Below are 17,676 nucleotides of genomic sequence, written 5' to 3' on the forward strand. Positions count from 1 at the left end.
CTAGCTTTATATACCAATCATGACATATGGTATGGAATGTCCCTTTGGTCAGTTGAAGTCAGCTGTCCCAGCTGTGTCTCCTCCCAACTTCTTGTGCACCCACAGGCTACTCATTGATGGTGTGATATGAGAAGCAGAAAAGGCCTTTATTCTATATAAGCCCTGCTCAGCAACAGCTAAAACATCCCTGTGTTATCAATACTTTTTTTAGCACAAATCCAAAACACAGCTCTATATTAGCTAAAATGAAAAAAATTAACTCTATCCCAGCCAAAACCAGAAAAATAGAATGTATATAAATATATTTGCCTCACAATCTCAGAAATACAAAACTTACAACTTTTTGCATTTTTTATGGAATAAATAATTTCTTAGTGTTCTGGAGAACTGTCCTGCAGTCTTGGAGTCAAGAGCTAATCTGCAGAAAGAACTGAGGTGTTGTAAAATACATGCTGTGTAAGGAGAGGGTGCGGAAGGCAGCTGCTCCAGGAGGGTGCTAGCCTCCTCTGGGCTGCAGTTATTCTTTCTGCCTGTTAAGAGGATGTGCTGTTTCCCTTAGATATTTGTCTGGCTCTTCTGAATGGACAGGGGCACCAGGGAGACTCGTGAGCCAATGGCAGAGTAGTGGCAGCTCTGGCAACATTAGCTTCATAGTTCTCATCCCCTCTAAATTAAAACTTGCACTGTTCGCCTATAAAGGGTAGAGGAGGCAGGGGAGAACATTGGGGTACTTTCCCCCTTTAGATAGTGAGGAAGGGACATTTCCTCATAAGCTGACCCTTTGTATTTTAAAAAATACAGTTGAAAACTAATTGTGATAGCTGGTTCCTTTAACTTCTAGGATGGGTACTCAACAGTGCAGAAGCGAATGAAAAAGGTTTTATCTGATCAGGAGCTATTATGTTCTGATATTAATTGTAATAAAAAAATGAATTTACATGCATCTTGTGGTTTTGTTTTACAACCTTAGATTGGTGAATTATTGAGCACCACACACCCTGCCAACAAAGCCAGCTTAACTATTTTCTGCCCTGAGGAAGGAGAATGGAAAAATTCCAACCTTGACAGACACAACCTTCAAGAATTTATTAACATTAAGCTCAACTCAGCTTCCATATTGCCCAAAATGGAAGGACTCTCTGAATTCACTGAGTATCTGTTAGAATCAGTAGAAGTGCCATCACCCTTTGACATTTTGGAACCTCCAACTTCAGGAGGCTTCTTGAAACTCTCCAAACCCTGCTGTTATATTTTCCCAGGTGGAAGAGGTGACTCTGCATTGTTTGCAGTGAATGGATTCAACATGCTTATCAATGGAGGATCTGAAAGAAAATCTTGCTTTTGGAAACTTATCCGGCACTTGGACAGGGTAGATTCCATTCTACTCACTCACATTGGAGATGATAACCTGCCAGGAATCAATAGCATGCTTCAGCGAAAGATAGCTGAATTAGAAGAGGAACGGTCCCAAGGGTCTACTACCAACAGTGATTGGATGAAAAATCTGATCTCACCTGATTTAGGTGTTGTATTCCTTAATATACCTGAGAACCTGAAGAACCTGGATCCTAACTATAGAGTAAATAGGAGTGTAGAAGAAGCTTGGTTTACTCTCCAATATTTAAATAAATTGTCTATGAATCCAGAACCTCTTTTCAGAAACATAGGAAATACTACTGACCCTATAATTTTATTTCAGAAAATGGGAGTTGGCAAACTTGAGATGTATGTGCTTAATCCTATCAAAAACAGCAAAGAGATGCAATATTTTATGCAGCAGTGGAGTGGTACTAGCAAAGATAAAGCTGAATTCCTGCTACCAAATGGCCAAGAACTAGACATTCCATTATCATGTTTTATCTCTGTCTCATCCCTCATTGTGTGGCATCCAGCTAATCCTGTAGAAAAAATAATCCGAGTTCTGTTTCCTGGAAACAGCACACAATATAATATTCTAGAAGGACTAGAAAAACTCAAACACTTAGACTTTCTTAAACAACCAATGGTTACACAAAAAGACCTAACTGGAAACATTGCTAGTCCAGCTGTGAAACAAGCCAAGTTGAAACAGCGAACAGACAGCAAGGAGAGTCTGAAGCCTGCTGCAAAGACACCAAGCAAGCCTGTCGGAAAGGAATCTAAAGAAGAAACACTGGAGCCTGCAAAACCTAGTCCAGCACCGGAAAAGCTTCAGAAATTGGAAAGCAAAGAAAAAGTTTCAGTTAAAAAAGAGAAACCAGCAAAAGGGGAGACCAAACCTATAGTGGCAGAAAAAGATGCTAAAAGTAAAGAAGAGCAAAAATCTGAAACTCCTGAAAAACAAGCTACAGATGTAAAAGCAAAAGTGGCAAAGGACAAGCCAGTGAAAAAGGAAGTCAAAGCAAAACCTGAAGAAAAGAAAAAAGAAAAAGAAAAACCAAAGGAAGAGGTTTCTAAAAAGGAGGAGAAAACACCCATCAAAAAAGAAGAAAAACACAAAAAAGAAGAGATCAAGCAAGAAGTTAAAAAAGAGGTGAAAAAGGAAGAGAAGGAAATTAAGAAGGAAGTCAAGAAAGAAGCTCCACCAAAGGAAGTTAAAAAAGAAGGTAAAAAAGAAGAGAAGGAAATTAAGAAGGAAGAAAAAGGAATAAAAAAAGACATCAAGAAGGTTCCTAAAGGAACAAAGACATCTACTGCTTCAACTGAAGTAAAAAAGCCAGCAGCAAAGCCTAAACCACAAAAGAAGGAGGAACCTACTAAAAAAGAAGCTATATCTGCTGAAAAGGCAAAAGAAAAAGTAAAAATTAAGACTGTCAAGAAGGAGATTAAAGTCAGTGGAGCTCAAGCTGCTCTTGCAAAAGTTGGAGCCACTACAACTGTAGCAGCTGCAGAAATTGCAGCTAGTGGAAAAGAACTTCAAGTTGAGAGATCCCTTATGTCTTCACCAGAGGATTTAACAAAGGATTTTGAGGAATTAAAAGCTGAAGAAGATGAAACAATAAAAGAAACAAAACTTCAAGTTGCACTCATAGAGGATAAACTAAGACTCACTGGCATAGAACAAAAAGAGACCTTTGAAGTCCAAAAAGAAAAATTAGATCATGAAGGACCTGCTGAGTCCTCTGATGAAGGCATAACTACCACAGAGGCAGAGGGTGAGTGTGAACAAATACCTGAGGAACTGGAACCAGTGGAAAAGCACAGAGTTGATGACCATGCAAAGTTTGAAGATGAGGGAACTGTCTTGGAAGAATCATATGAAGGAGGAAATTATGAGGAAAAGGCAGAGACAGAGGAAGCTGAAGAGCGAGGTGAAGATGAGGAGGTAAAGACACAACTGGTCACTACAAAAACATATATGAAGAAAGCAAGAAAAATGCAAGAGAGTTCGGAAGAAATAATGGCTGATATTAAAGCCGAAAAATATATTGAAAAGGCAGATGAAGAGGCATCAGATGAACAGGCTGAGGAAGACGTGGAAGAAGCAGTAGAAAAGGCAGAAACTGAAGACACTGAAGAAGACAAGGAAGACAAAGCAAAAGACTTTAAAGATGAAGAGGACACTGGAAAAATAGAAGCTGAAGAAGACTGTGTGATGGCTCTAGTAGACAAAGCTGCAGAAGCTGGTGAAGTTGAAGATAAATATAGCCTACTTATACTTACACCAACAAAACACTCAGAGCCTCAGTCTCCAGAAGTTGAACTGGCTTCTTCTGTCCCTGATGAAACATTACCTGGTGGCTCAGAAAGTGAAGCCACTGTTTCTGATGAAGAAGATAGAGAAAATCCACCTGAGGAATTCACAGCTACTTCATGTTATACACAGTCTACCATCGAAACAGCCAGTGAACCAACTCCAATGGATGAAATGTCTACGCCCCAGGATGTCATGAGTGATGAAAATACCAATGAGGAAAGTGAGTCACCTTCTCAAGAGTATATGTACATTACCAAGTATGAGACGTCATTGTACTCTCAAGAATTTGCTAGACCTAAACTTTCTCCACTTCCAGATGCTTTTAATGGATTATCAGAGGGATCCAAAACAGAGGCCACAGAAGGTAAAGATTATAATGCCTCAGCTTCTACCATCTCACCACCTTCATTAGAGGAAGACAAATTCTGTAAATCTGCATTCCAAGATGTATATTGTCAAAAAGGAATTGAAATACAAGGCACTGACAAATTAGAAATCAAAGAACCCTATCCAGAAGATGGTGGAAAACACAGTCCAGCCAAGACCCCAGCTAAGAGTTTGTCCCCTCTATCACCTGTTGCCAAAACACCACTGAGTGAAGGCAGTGTGAACTTTTCACTTACTCCCAATGAGATCAAAGTCTTGGCTGAGCCTCTCCCCATTGCTACATTGTCTGATGTACATCAAGAAGTTGCCAAAGAGCACTGTGCAAGCCCTGAAAACAAAACATTAGAAGTAGCATCTCCCTCACAGTCTGCTCCTGGTAGTGCTGGCCACATGCCTTATTATCCATCTCCCACTGATGAAAAATCCAGTCAGCTTCCCTATGAAACCGGTGGAAAGTCAACAGAAGTTCCTGTTATCTTTGAAGTCAGTGAAGAAAAAGATGAGTCTGCCAAACCCAGAATTAGCCCTATGGATGAGCCTGTGCCAGATTCAGAATCTCCTATTGAAAAGGTTCTCTCGCCTCTACGAAGTCCACCACTGATAGGTTCAGAGGCCACTTATGATACATTTTTAAGTGCTTATGTAAAGTCTCCCACCAAAGATTATGAAATTCCTTCTGAGGGAAAACTTGGAAAAAAAAAATCACCTGTTCAGATGAACCCAGCTTCTGAAGACAGCTCTGTGAGCCTTTTCCAAGAAAAACAAGGTGAAAAAAGTATGGAGTTTATGGTAATTAAGGAAGGTTTCAGCCTAGAAAGGAAAATGGAGGATACAATACCCAGCAGCTCTCAGTCTTCACTGGTCTTGGATCAGCAGAAGTTAGCAGGTGATCTCTCACTAACTCAAATAGATATCGGTCAGTTTGGTTCCTTAAAGGAAGACACCAAAATGTCAATTTTAGAAGGCACTCTTTCTGACACATCTGCAACTCCAGCTGATGAAGCTATAGCAGAAGATACCTATTCCCATATAGGAGGAGTAGCTTCTGTCTCTACAGCATCTGTTGCTACTAGTTCATTTCCAGAACCAACTACTGATGATGTATCTCCTTCTTTGCATGCAGAGGTTGGATCCCCCCACTCTACTGAAGTTGATGATTCCCTTTCAGTGTCAGTTGTACAAACACCAACAATGTTTCAGGAAACAGACATGTCTCCATCTAAAGAAGAATGCCCAAGACCCATGTCAATTTCTCCACCAGATTTCTCACCTAAAACTACAAAATCAAGAACCCCAGTGCACAATCACAGATCTCCTGAGCAGTCAACTATGTCAGTAGAATTTGGTCATGAGTCCCCTGAGCAGTCTTTAACAATGGACTTCAGTAGGCAATCTCCAGACTATTCTACTGTAGGCACTAGTATATACCATATATCTGAAAATGGACTGTCAGAAGTAGATTATAGCCCTTCAGATATACAGGAGCCTATTTTTGCATGGAAGACTTCCATTGTGGAACAGTCATCTTACTCTCAGGAGAAGGATATTTCAGAAATTATTTCAGTTTCTCAAACTGAAACTTCATCCTCCACTTCATCAGCTCATACACATTCCCAGTTAACTTCACCACTGCCAGAAGAAACCTTTTCAGGTGCTGTTCCACCCAGACATATGTCACTACATTCTTCTTTCACTTCAGAAAAGATGCAGAGCCTAGGAGAAAAGCTTTCACCAAAGTCTGACCTGTCTCCATTAACTCCAAGGGAATCTTCTCTGTACTCTCCTAGTTTTCCAGATTCACCTCCTGCAATCACAGAAGCTGTGTCAACTACTCACACATCTTCATTATCTTTGCAAGTGTCCTCTGTCAAAGCATTTAGTTACCAAGAACCCCTAACAAAACACAGTCCAGAACCTTTAATCAGCCCAGAAAAAGAAGATTTAGAGAAAAGCAGCAGGTCACCAGAAGAACCTGGTTATTCTTACAAGGTCACAGAGAAATCTGTTGGGTTACCAGAGGATATTAGCTACTCCTATGAGGCAGTTTCAACATCTAGATCACCTCAGTTCACAGATTATTCCAATGAGATGACAGAGAAAACTATGGGGTCACCAGGAGTCACAGATTATTCCTATGAGATAATTGGGAAAGCTACCAGATCACCTGATGCTATGGATTACTCCTATGAGACAACAGGGAAAGCCACCAACTCACCTGAAGCCACAGATTTCTCATTTGAGACAACTGGGAAAACCACCAGGTCATCCAAAGCTACTAGCTATTCCTATGAAGCAAGCTCACATTTTACTCCAGAAAAATCTTTAGCAGAATCCCGTCAAGACGTTGACTTATGCCTTGTGTCCTCCTGTGAATATAAACATCCTAAAACTGAACTTTCACTGTCATTTATCAACCCAAATCCCCTTGAGTGGTTTGCAAGTGAAGAACAGTCTCAATATCAAAAGAAACTGTTAACTCAATCTATGAGAGCTCAGCCACCTTCTGGGGGAAAGCAGCAAGGGTGGCAGTGTGATGAAACCCCTCCCACATCCATGAGTGAGTCTGCCCCATCTCAGACTGATTCAGATGTTCCCCCTGAGACTGAGGAATGCCCTTCCATCACTGCAGATGCAAACATTGATTCTGAAGATGAGTCAGAAACCATTCCGACAGACAAGACAATTACATACAAACAAATTGACCCACCACCTGCCCCAATGCAGGATCGCAGTCCTTCCCCTAGGCACCCTGACGTCTCCATGGTGGATCCAGAGATTTTGCCCACTGATCAGAATTTGGGTAAACCTTTGAAGAAGGACCTCAAAGAAAAGACAAAGACAAAAAAGCAGAGTACTAAGACCAAGTTGTCTTCTGCTTTTAAAAGAAGTGATGGTAAATCAAAACAAGTGGCTTCACCGAAAGCAGCTGTAAAGGAATCTTTGGACAAAAATTCCAAAACGGTTTCTCAAAAAAAGGAGTCTGTGGAGAAAGCAACAAAAAATATCTCTAATCCAGAAGTAAAGTCTCGAGTGGAAGAGAAAGATAAGGACATCAAGAATGCAGCAAATACAACAACATACAAGTCAGCAAAGACTGCAACCACAGGTAAAGACAGGAGTTCCCTAATGTTAAGATCTTCATTGTTGTTGCAATGAAGTTAGGTTGCCTTTACATCAGCTGACAATGTGGTTGGTAGCAAACCCTCAAGGAAAGTTCACGTTTTAAATATAAATCTGGCATATTATAGCTACATTTAAATGAATGAAATTCACTAAATTAAGTTTTGCAATCTGATAAATCTGATGTGTCAGTTTGCTAAGATGCAAAGAATTAGAGAGGGTACATCAAATATAAAAAACTTAATCCTGTCTGAATTGTTAACCAACTATTTAGAATTAAAAGTACCACTTCTGTAGGTGAAATGAAATCAGTAGCGAACTAAATTACTTTATTCATAGTAAGAATCAGATAGACATAATCTTCTTAACATAATGTGATGCAGTTCAATATTGTGAGAGGCATAGGTACAATCAGACATTGGATGCTTTTATTACTTTGCTTGAATAATTTAAAAAATAGTATTTTTAAAAAATTATAACAGCAGTAAGAGCACTTTTAATGAGCTGAGCATGTACATCATGTAATCCACTTGTGGTCGGTTGACCTTGGCTGGACACCAGATGCCCACCAAGCTGCTTGGCCACTCCCCTTCCCAGCTGGACAGGGGAAAGAAAATCACGTACATTTAGATAAGGCAGTTTACTAAAGTGAAAGCGAAAGTTTATGCACGCACAAGCAAAGAGAAAAAAAGAGTTTATTTTCTACTTCCCATCAGCAAACAATGTTCAGTCACTTTCCAGGAAGCAGGGCTTCAGCTCATGCAGCAGTTGCCCTGGAAGGCAAACATTGTAGAATAACAAATGCCCCCCTGTTCCTCCTCTCTCCCTTAGCTTTTTTATCTGAGCTGTTGTCAGATGCTATGGAATATCCCTTTGGTCAGTTTGGGTCAGCTATCCTAATTGTGTCCCCTCCCAGGATCTTGCCCACTTCCAGCTCCTTGATGGGGGGGAGGGAATGTTAGTGCTGACTTTGTGTCAGTGCTGCTCAGCAGTAGCCAAAACACTGGTATGTTGACAACACCTTTCTAGCTACAAATGTAAAGCACAGCACTGTAAGGGCTGCTATGGAAAAATGAACTCCAGCTCAGCCAGAACCAATACACAGTTAAAGTTTTACGCTATCAGTGATGACTAAATATCCAGAAAACTAATGTAATTTTGAATTACTGTTGTGTATTCCAAGTAGTAATAAAATATGAATTAGATTACCAAAGGAGACATTGTGCTAGTATTTTGTTTCTTGCACATCTTGTTAGAGTGTTTTGGGGATACTTGGATTTTGCTGTTTTCAGGACAGATGTTTTATTGAAAACTTTTTACAAGGAGCAAGAGTAGGATTCAGTACAAGCAAACCAGCATTCAGGTCTTTGTAGCTTCATCATTTTAAGTGGTCCACTATTCCTTTCTTACATAATTATTTGCATGTTGCTCCTAGTAGACATTTTTCAAAGCAGCAGTGCAGTTCCTCATGCTGTACATTTCACCAGCACTTCAGTTTTATATTAGATTCTTCTTCCTTGAGGCATGCTTCTGGGGTATATTCCAACACTGAATACAAGTGTCTATTTGATAATGACATTTAAGTGTAATGTCTAATCAATTATGCAATGTTAGCATATGCAATTCAGAAAGATGTATCACAGAATTTTTTATGACAAAAGATGATAAAAGTTTTTTTTTAATATACCAAATAGTTAAAAACTCTCTAATTAAGGAAATCTTATCATGTTATTATGCTTATTTGACATATTACCCTGTGATGAATAGCAAGTCCTTCTAGACAATTGTATTGGACTTTCCTGTATTTTCAATATGTAATCCTACATAGAGTACATCGTTCATATAATTTAGTTTACCAAATGCGATGGGTTGACACTGGCTAAATGTCAGTGCACCTAAAAAATTATTCATTTTCTTCTGCTACAGTTAAGCAGAGGAGGGGAAAAGAAAATTAATGGGGAGAGATAAGGATTAGGAGAAAAACACTTTAAGGGCAAAACAGACTTAAAACTTTAAAAGGTATAAAGAAAATTTTATTAACAGAATTAAAAGAGAATAATGAGAACAAAAAATAAACTCTTAGAACATATTTTTCCTTCCCAAGCCCTTCTTTCTTTCTCACCGACAGTGCAGGGAGATAAAACATGGTGTTTTTATTTAGTTTGTCACTTCTAAAAATTTTTCATCAGTTTACTTAGGGAGAGGAGTCTCTTTTGTTATGCCATGGGGTCTTTCCTACAGGAAACAATTCTCTGTGAACTTTTCCAGTGTGGTTTAAATTTTCACGGCTAACAGTTTGCCCAGAACCTGCTTGCAACGTGAAGTCCCTCCCACGACAACTGCTTTTCGTGGGCTGTTTAGCTTATGAGGTGCAGTTTTTAAGGATGAGTTGTTCTAGTATAAAAGCAAGGGTCTTCTTTTATTTCTGAAAGCAAGGGTTTTCTTTCTCTCTGTTCAAGCCTCTCACCCGATCACAGCTTTTCAGTATCCACATGCTCCAGCACCACTGCCTTTTTCTCATGGGCTGCGGGTGAATGATGCATCCTCCCCATGCACTTAATGAATTACAGAGAAACAGTTTGTTGTATTGTAATCCTCACCAGGGTTTACAGAAGAATCTCAGCTCCGATGCTCCGAGCACTTCCTTCACCCCCCCCCTTTTGTACTGACGTTAGTGTCACCTTATTGTTCTCCTCACGTGTCTTCACTTTTTCCTTTGCTCGGACTCAGGAGAGAATCAGTGTTCGTAGGTTCATTTGTACTCAAGTTCTATCAATTGAAACCGTTTATAGAGTTCTGCAGCGCTGAAAGGTTAATCTTGTCCAGGCTCTGCAAATGGGGAATCTCTCTCTCTCTCTCTCTCTCTCTCTCTCTCTCTCTCTCGGTCACGTGGTCTCTGCCGGCACTGAGCAAGCCGTGCGGGCTGCCGGCTCCACTCCGCACATTTTCTTCATGAGGGACGCCAAGAAAAGAAAAACTGCTGCTGCCGCTTTTGTCTTTCTGTCCACAGCATGGTTGGTTAAAACCAGCTAAGTAAATAAAGTCCATTGCAAGCCATGCTGAAGTAACCACAGCCGTGAGGCGCTGCCCCAGCTGCATGGTTGCTCGTGGCACCGGGATGGCCCCCAGCAGCATGGCCCATCAGCCACACCGGGATGATGTCCAGTGGCCCCCTCTGGGAAGGGGCCCCAGCCTGCCCCTCTACCCCTCTTTTGAGACCAGGGAGCAAGACAGCTTCCAGCAGTTTTTCATTCTTAAATATATTATCATAGAGGCATTATCAGCGTTTTTCTAATTGGCTTAGCAGTGTGCTAATTCTCAGAGCTAGCCAGCAATTGGTTTTGCCAGGCACAGAGGAAGCTGCTAGCAGCTTCTCACAAAAAATCACTTCTGTGGCTGAGTTTTTCCCTCTTCACCACAAATCAATTAATGCAAAACCAGCACACCAAACTTTATCCTCTGGAACATCATGAAGATATCAATAAAACATAAATGGTGATCATCTAGATGAAATTACTGGTTGAATCCTGATTGTCAGTTCACAACATGATCCAGTGTGCAGCAAAAGCAGCTATTTTTGACTTCTTAGAACAGATACTATGCTATGTATAGCAGAAAAACATGCTTCCCTCTTCTTTTTGTGATAAGTGTCTAGTTTGTGTATGCAAATAAGGAACCAGCAGGCAAACAAACACTTTTTCTCAGTTTCCTGCAGTAATTGATTTAAGAAGTTTCTCTTTTCTTACACATTCCACCTTGTCCCTCTTTCTGCTCTCATGTAGTATCTCCCTGATGCACCTGTAAGACAGTTTGAACATATCAACAGCTACTATGTCTTGGTATGTGCTGATACCCCAAATCTCAGGACCATTTCTGCATTGCTCCCTGTGTGACCCTAGCTTTTATAATCATGCATACCTGAAACTTTCAAAAAGTTGTACTTCTTAAATCAGAAAATAATACTGCCATTTATTGAATGGCAATTCAGTAATCACAGACCTGCATAGTAATTGTTGGATAATAGTATATTACTGGGAAAGGTTTGGTCAAATGTTGATTATATGGTAGTGAGTTTTTATTGTATTATATAGTTAGTTATTTTTATTCTATTTTTTCCCTCCCAGTCCAATTGCAATTGGCATACAACAAAGTTGGAACGTGTTAGATGTAGGAGGGTAATGCCATAAGTGTTTCAGGGGACACAGAAGTACAATGGTAGCTATGTAATGTTTAACTAAAACAAGCAATTTTAAGAATATAATCTCAGCAGTTATCGTGGTAATTAACAAATGCATGTTTTAACTAGCCTGTGATATGTTCTTTTGTTGTTTGATTTCCAAAGGAGCTGGGAATAGTAAGTCATCAAATTCTACAGCAGTGCCTCCAGGACCTCCAATGTATTTGGATCTGGTATACATTCCCAACCATAGCAATAGAAAGAATGTTGATGTTGAGTTTTTCAAGAGGGTGAGGTCATCCTACTATGTGGTGAGCGGGAATGATTCTGCAGCTGAGGAGCCAAGCAGGGCTGTTCTGGACTCCCTGCTGGAGGGCAAGGCCCAGTGGGACAGTAATATGCAGGTAGGCTCTTCACTAGTATTTCTACCTGGAAATGTAATCTTCTCTGGAAAGCAACTACAGGAAGCCAGAGTGCCTCTGGAGTGGGCAGTAGCTTCTGGAGACAGGAGTTCCCAGCTTGGGCACCTTGTTTCACAAGTGATGTGAGAGGACACCCAAGTGAGGGACAGAGCTGTACCATGCTCAAATGCTTCTCCATTTCTGACCCTTCTGACCTGTCTCTGGAGAATAAAACAGTTGGGAACTGGTTTACAGGGCCATTTGTCTATTAGATCTTGTTGCTATACCATATATGATCCAAGTTTGGAAACCTTGCACGTTTTAAGTAGGAAAGAAAAGTGAATGTTTAATGGTTTATACCATCAATGTGTACTCATTGAAACTTCATATGCCTTTCCAACATGATAAATAAGTAAACAAAATATTTGGCCATAATCTGAAGAGCCGTCAGTGCAGACTACAGACTGCTGCTTCTCTGGAAAGTTGCACCTCAGTACCTTAGAGAACTAAGGTTTTGTTTTGATAAACTGCTGTTTCTCAGTCATTTTATGTTATATACATATTTATTTATTTTCTTTTATCTGATCCACTCTTTCCAAAAAGGAATTATAATTGTTGGCAAAGACTTCTTAAAAAGACATTTTTCTTATCAGTTGCTTCTGTTGTCCATTCCTCAGGAATTCTCTTTTGTGTTGCAGGTGACCTTAATCCCAACCCATGACTCGGAAGTGATGAGAGAATGGTATCAAGACACCCATGAAAAACAGCAGGACCTCAACATTATGGTTTTGGCAAGCAGCAGCACTGTTGTTATGCAAGATGAATCTTTTCCCGCATGCAAGATTGAACTGTAAGAACCAGACCATGCACTGCAAGATTTACTTTTTGTCCAGAAATTCTTCAGTTTGAAAACACCTTTTCTAAAAATTTAACCCATCTATTTCAGCTGCTGAACTGTAAACCTGTAAAATTCTATACCCTATCACAGTGATGCAAGTCACAAAGATTTTTTAGTCTTTGCTGATTGCTAAGGGAAATAACAGCATTCCCATAATAGGGTCAAAATTACTGTGAAAATACAGATCCAGTTTCATCTTCATTGAATGTTTGAAAACCATGTACTAGCAACTCCAAGTGACTTATGCCAGGTAGATGCATTTGCCCTTTAAAGAATTACAAAGAGAGAAAAAGAGAGAAAGGGATAGGAGGAGAAAGTAATAAATAATTAGATCTCCAGTAACCTCATGGCAACAGCTGTATCGCTTACTGTAGTTTATGCACTCACATGAAAAGGAGGTTTGAAATGTGTATCAATCTGAGCTACTGCAAAGGAGGTCCTTACTTTACAGAATTAAGTTAGCTGCAAAATATGCAGAATGTGGCTAGGAAGTGACGTATAACCTAAATGCTCATTAGCAGTTTTCCACTTTAATTTGAACCCTGCATACTGACATCCCATAACAATCATAGGCCAAATATGCATGTAGTCTGAACCTCATTGTGAATTCTAAAACCTTTACTTCAACGTGCAAAATTGTTGATCAAAGGCATGCTCCCAGTAAAAATCCACTCACTCCAGTCAGAACTGACTAGTACACATGCTTAAACACCCATGTCCACTGTCAATTAACTAAAACAAAATACCAAAGCAGTTGGGAGTACATACAGTAGACGATTTGCCTTAGAAAGTGACTTGAATGTACAAAGAAACTTGATGCACTTATTTTTTAATGTTGACACATCAAATTTATAAAACATCTGTGTAGGATCATAGTTGCACCAGTAAAGAAGTGAGTGTGCATGAAGTGTATACTAGAAACCTATCTGACTGGTCAAACAGCTTGGTGCTATGAAGTACATATGTTAGTTCTGTGAACAATTCATTGATGCACCAGGACAGCTCAACAAGGCAAGATGAGCATTTTTTTTTTTAAAGGTTCTTTTGTACTGTGGAAGTAAGATTGAAGTGGTCTTCACTATCAGAGTTGCAAAACTTGGTAAAATATTCAGGATTATGAAGAAGATTATCTGTGAGTCTGTACAGTATTCAATCTTCCCCCGTCTCACCTTATTTGTTTAATTTAAAAGCATATATGGGTACAAACATACAGAAAAATTTTATAAAGTGCTGCATGAACTTTTAATAGGTTTTTAACAAAAGTTTTCATTTAAAGGAAAATTAAAAGAATTTTTTTTCAGGCCAAGGCAATTATTTTAGTAGTCTTTTAAGATAAATTAATGTTATTTAAAGTTTTAGTGAGAATGGATATTGAGGTAAGATTTGTTGAAAATAGTCAACTGCCTTTTTGGAAGCAGGGGGGAGGGGGTCCCTGGTAGAAAAATTAAACTATTGATGATGACAGAAAATGGGATTTGAAATGCTGATTGCCTAATATTTACAAGAGTGTAATCTATATGTTCAATCCTCCCAAGATCTTGAAAAAAGGTAGAATAAATGATAAGCTAAAATAAGTTCCTTTCCTCCTTCTGTTTCTTTCTTTCTCCCTTCCCTTTCTTCTTTAGACTGCTTGCAGCAGAACAGCATGTAGAACAGTTATGTCATTTAAGACAGTTTGAACTTTTTAGTTTCAGAAGTTTTATCCCAATTAAAAAGTCTTGTTACACTGTAGAATGTTTTCAAATCTGAATTTATAGAACGTGTAAAGGCATCCAAAATGAAAATATGTGCTGGTGTGTATGATTCACCATTACGGCTGGTATTAATCTTCACAATGTAGTGAACTATGACCTCATTTTATTCTATTTACTTATAATTTGTTTCAATTTTACATTGTTAGGATATTTTTGTTTAATAGGTATATGTTTACACACCTAATTTTTATGAGGGGTTTTTTAGTATTGCTGTAGGGCCCTTTATATGTGGGCTCCTGAGGCCTATTTAATGCTGTGAACTAGTTTGTCCATTGTTGAGGTATTTGATTTATTTTTAATGGCTTCTTCATTTTAGGTATCTCTAACAATGCTATTTATTGCTATACCTTTTAAGTTGTGAAGAACTTCACTCAGAATGACTATGGCAGAAAAAGCAGATGAAAATGTATTGTGAAAACAAGCACATTTGCTGGGCTCATTCACTTAAAATGGCTTTTGTAATACATAGTCTTCCAAGTTATAGGCAAAATCTTTTGAAGAATAATTGTGTTGCCATTGAGTTAGGAACGGCTGAAAGAAAGCAACATTGACTCCATGCTCAGGAGGCATAAAGCGAGCTTTATTAGGAATGTCACATATTTTATAAGCAGGATCGTTCTCTCAGAACCTGATTGGTTCTTAACAACACCCCTCACACCATTGGTTAATTAGGAACAACACCTTCTTTCCATAAAAATCACGTACAAGCATTCCACATGCTCACAAACACCAAGTACAGAGACTAAGATTTGTTTAAATTTTTTCTCTGAGTGTTCTCACAGCTTTCCCCAGGACGATGCCTGGTAAAACTATCTGTTTCTCTCTCTAAACTGTCGCATCCACATAATTGTACAATTTTTACAATTCTGCTTTGTCTACATTCTTATACAGGTCAGATTTCAAACTTTTTAAGTGGGTGGGAACTGATTTTCTGATATCTGAAATGGTTTGTACCTCTTCTTTGGTAGAAAATATAAGTACAGCAATGGTCCCGAGTTTAATCTCACTTATGCCACTTATTCTTGTGAATCAAGAACAATTTCACTATAGTCAGGGAAGTTACAGTCATTAGGTCCTACTGTAAATGAAATAAGAATCAAGCCTTAAATCTGTCCAAGTAAGTTTGTGATGGATCAAGCATTTATTTTACTTTAAAAATAATAATTGGTCAGTTACAGCTGTTCTTAAAATATTTATTTATCTTTTGCTTTTACAATAATAGTAAAAACCGAGTCTTACTATTCTTAGGTATTGTAATGCCTGTTCCATCCATTACCTTTTAAATGTTACTCATGCCTGGGCATAACACAGCAATGAACTCCTCCATTAGCTCCTCTTGCCTTTATGTCTTTCCTGCCTGTGGAACTAATCTAACTGTACTAATCACTACACAATTAGTTTAGAAACAGTCAGAAAAATGTTGTGTGTACATTAATGATGAATACTGTTGATCAGCATAGATTTCTAGGAGCATGGTTTCTTATTGATTAATTATAAAAATTCAGTAGGACACACCATTTAAACTATGATATTACCCATAACAGCATCCCCAGTCATGATCTTCATGCTATTACTATACTGCTTCATAAAATTCAATGAAGAATTATTTTAAAGGTCACACCCCACTCCTGAACTTAGGGCCTCTCTTTCATGCCTTTTCAAAGTCCTGTGGTGGGTCTGACTTCATTTGCCTCTACTTTTCATTCCATCTTTCACAAAATTAATTTTTGATTTTTTTTTTTTCTTGCATACTCTGGTGAGTGGAACTAACTGCATATATGAATGGGTTTTTTAAATTGTCTACAATAGCTTATGCATTTTAGGAGAGTTCTGGTACTCATTTACTAAGATTGAATCCATTTTTTAATTTGAATTTTCAATCCATCCTACCACAAGAAAATAATCTCCAAAGAACACTTACTGTGCATATAGGATATTTCTGTCATATGCTTCTCTTTGTTCATCTGTTGCAAGAGGTTCTTGCTATGATGTTTTGAGAGAAATAGTAAGTTTGTTTCAAATAAAAAAAAAGTCTGTTGTGAATTTACAAAAACAATGTTAAAAAAAGTAACTAGATAAAACAGTGGCATAAAAACTCTGAAACAAAAAAAAAAGGAGAAAATCCCCAGCTTCTCTGCTCTAGACTATCTAGGAGGTCCAGATGGCAGAGCTAACTCTGCAGGACTGGGCTGAAATCACAACTGTAAAAGAGGAAATCTGAAATATGCTTTCACGCATTTGCATGCAGCCATCATCTTCCAAACAATGGAAAGAAACAGTCTTGTTGCTGGCTGAGAAGCACCTCACACACCTCCTGTCTTGTTCTGAATGGTGTTTGTGTCAGTCTGCAGCTATGTATGGTATTATGTCTTATAATTCTGCATCACTTCTATCCAGTCATATCTAATGTAGAAAATTAGTTTCCAGTGAGAGTAATATGCAATGCTTTTATTATATTTGTGTGCAATGTCCCCTCTTCCATTGAGCATATTTGATGTAAAAGAAAAAAACACAGTTCCACAATAAAATACAAAAGTAGTAAAGCAGTATTGACATTTCTTGTCTTTGTGTATGTAAGTACTTGTAAGTTTTCCCTTTCCTTCAGTCACGATTACCTACTATATGGGCTTTCTCAAAAGTTCAATGACTAAATGCTAGATAAGAACTAATCTTTATTTAGAAACTCAAAAATAAATTCTAAAAATTAGTTTTATCTCTTGTGATGAAAAACATTACCATTTTAACATTACCAAACTCAATTTATTATGCCTAGTGTTGTTCATCCTTTGCCTGTTTTGAGAAGTAGAATTCCTGTGGAGAGTCAACACACTCTCACAGACATGCCTTGAGCCTCCTGCTGGGAGAGACAGAGATATCATAAAAGCACAGCCTTGTAATAATCTGTGGGTGGGCAAAGCCTTTTGATATACTGGGGCAGGCAGCAGGGCCCCCTGCCCGCCCTTCACCAGGATGAAATGAGCCTGTCCCCATGTGTCTGCTGCCAGGCATTGTTAGCAAGGTAATGAAATAAATCTACTCTTTGCCTTTCAGCTGTGGTTTGGTGGTTGCCTCGGTTACCTGTATGTGTCGATTCACACAGTGCACATTCAAGGGACTGTATCAGACATGACACCATATAAAACCACATCGCTGAGGCAAGCAGCTCCCGTGCTGGCATGATCCACAACAGACTGCTCTAAAGCAGTCCACAGGGGAATTTCCTGAATCAGGGAAACTTGGGGGAGCTGAGAGAGCCACCAGGA

General features: G+C 38.9%; 1 protein-coding gene across 2 annotated transcripts in view; it reads left to right on the top strand.

Annotated features, from left to right (window-relative positions):
* The window catches only part of LOC135289126 (microtubule-associated protein 1B-like), a 165,826-nt gene extending 148,867 nt beyond the window's left edge, over positions 1-16,959 (top strand). For both annotated transcript variants that reach the window (XM_064402521.1, XM_064402522.1), the window contains exons 5-7: positions 971-7,169; positions 11,526-11,764; positions 12,460-16,959. In XM_064402521.1, the coding sequence (XP_064258591.1) occupies positions 971-7,169; positions 11,526-11,764; positions 12,460-12,615 (6,594 nt within the window). In that variant the 3' untranslated portion in view covers positions 12,616-16,959. The remainder of the gene's footprint in view (positions 1-970; positions 7,170-11,525; positions 11,765-12,459) is intronic.
* The last annotated feature ends 717 nt before the right edge of the window (positions 16,960-17,676 follow it).

Source organism: Passer domesticus, chromosome W (genome assembly GCF_036417665.1).
Source record: "Passer domesticus isolate bPasDom1 chromosome W, bPasDom1.hap1, whole genome shotgun sequence".
Lineage (NCBI taxonomy): Eukaryota > Metazoa > Chordata > Aves > Passeriformes > Passeridae > Passer > Passer domesticus.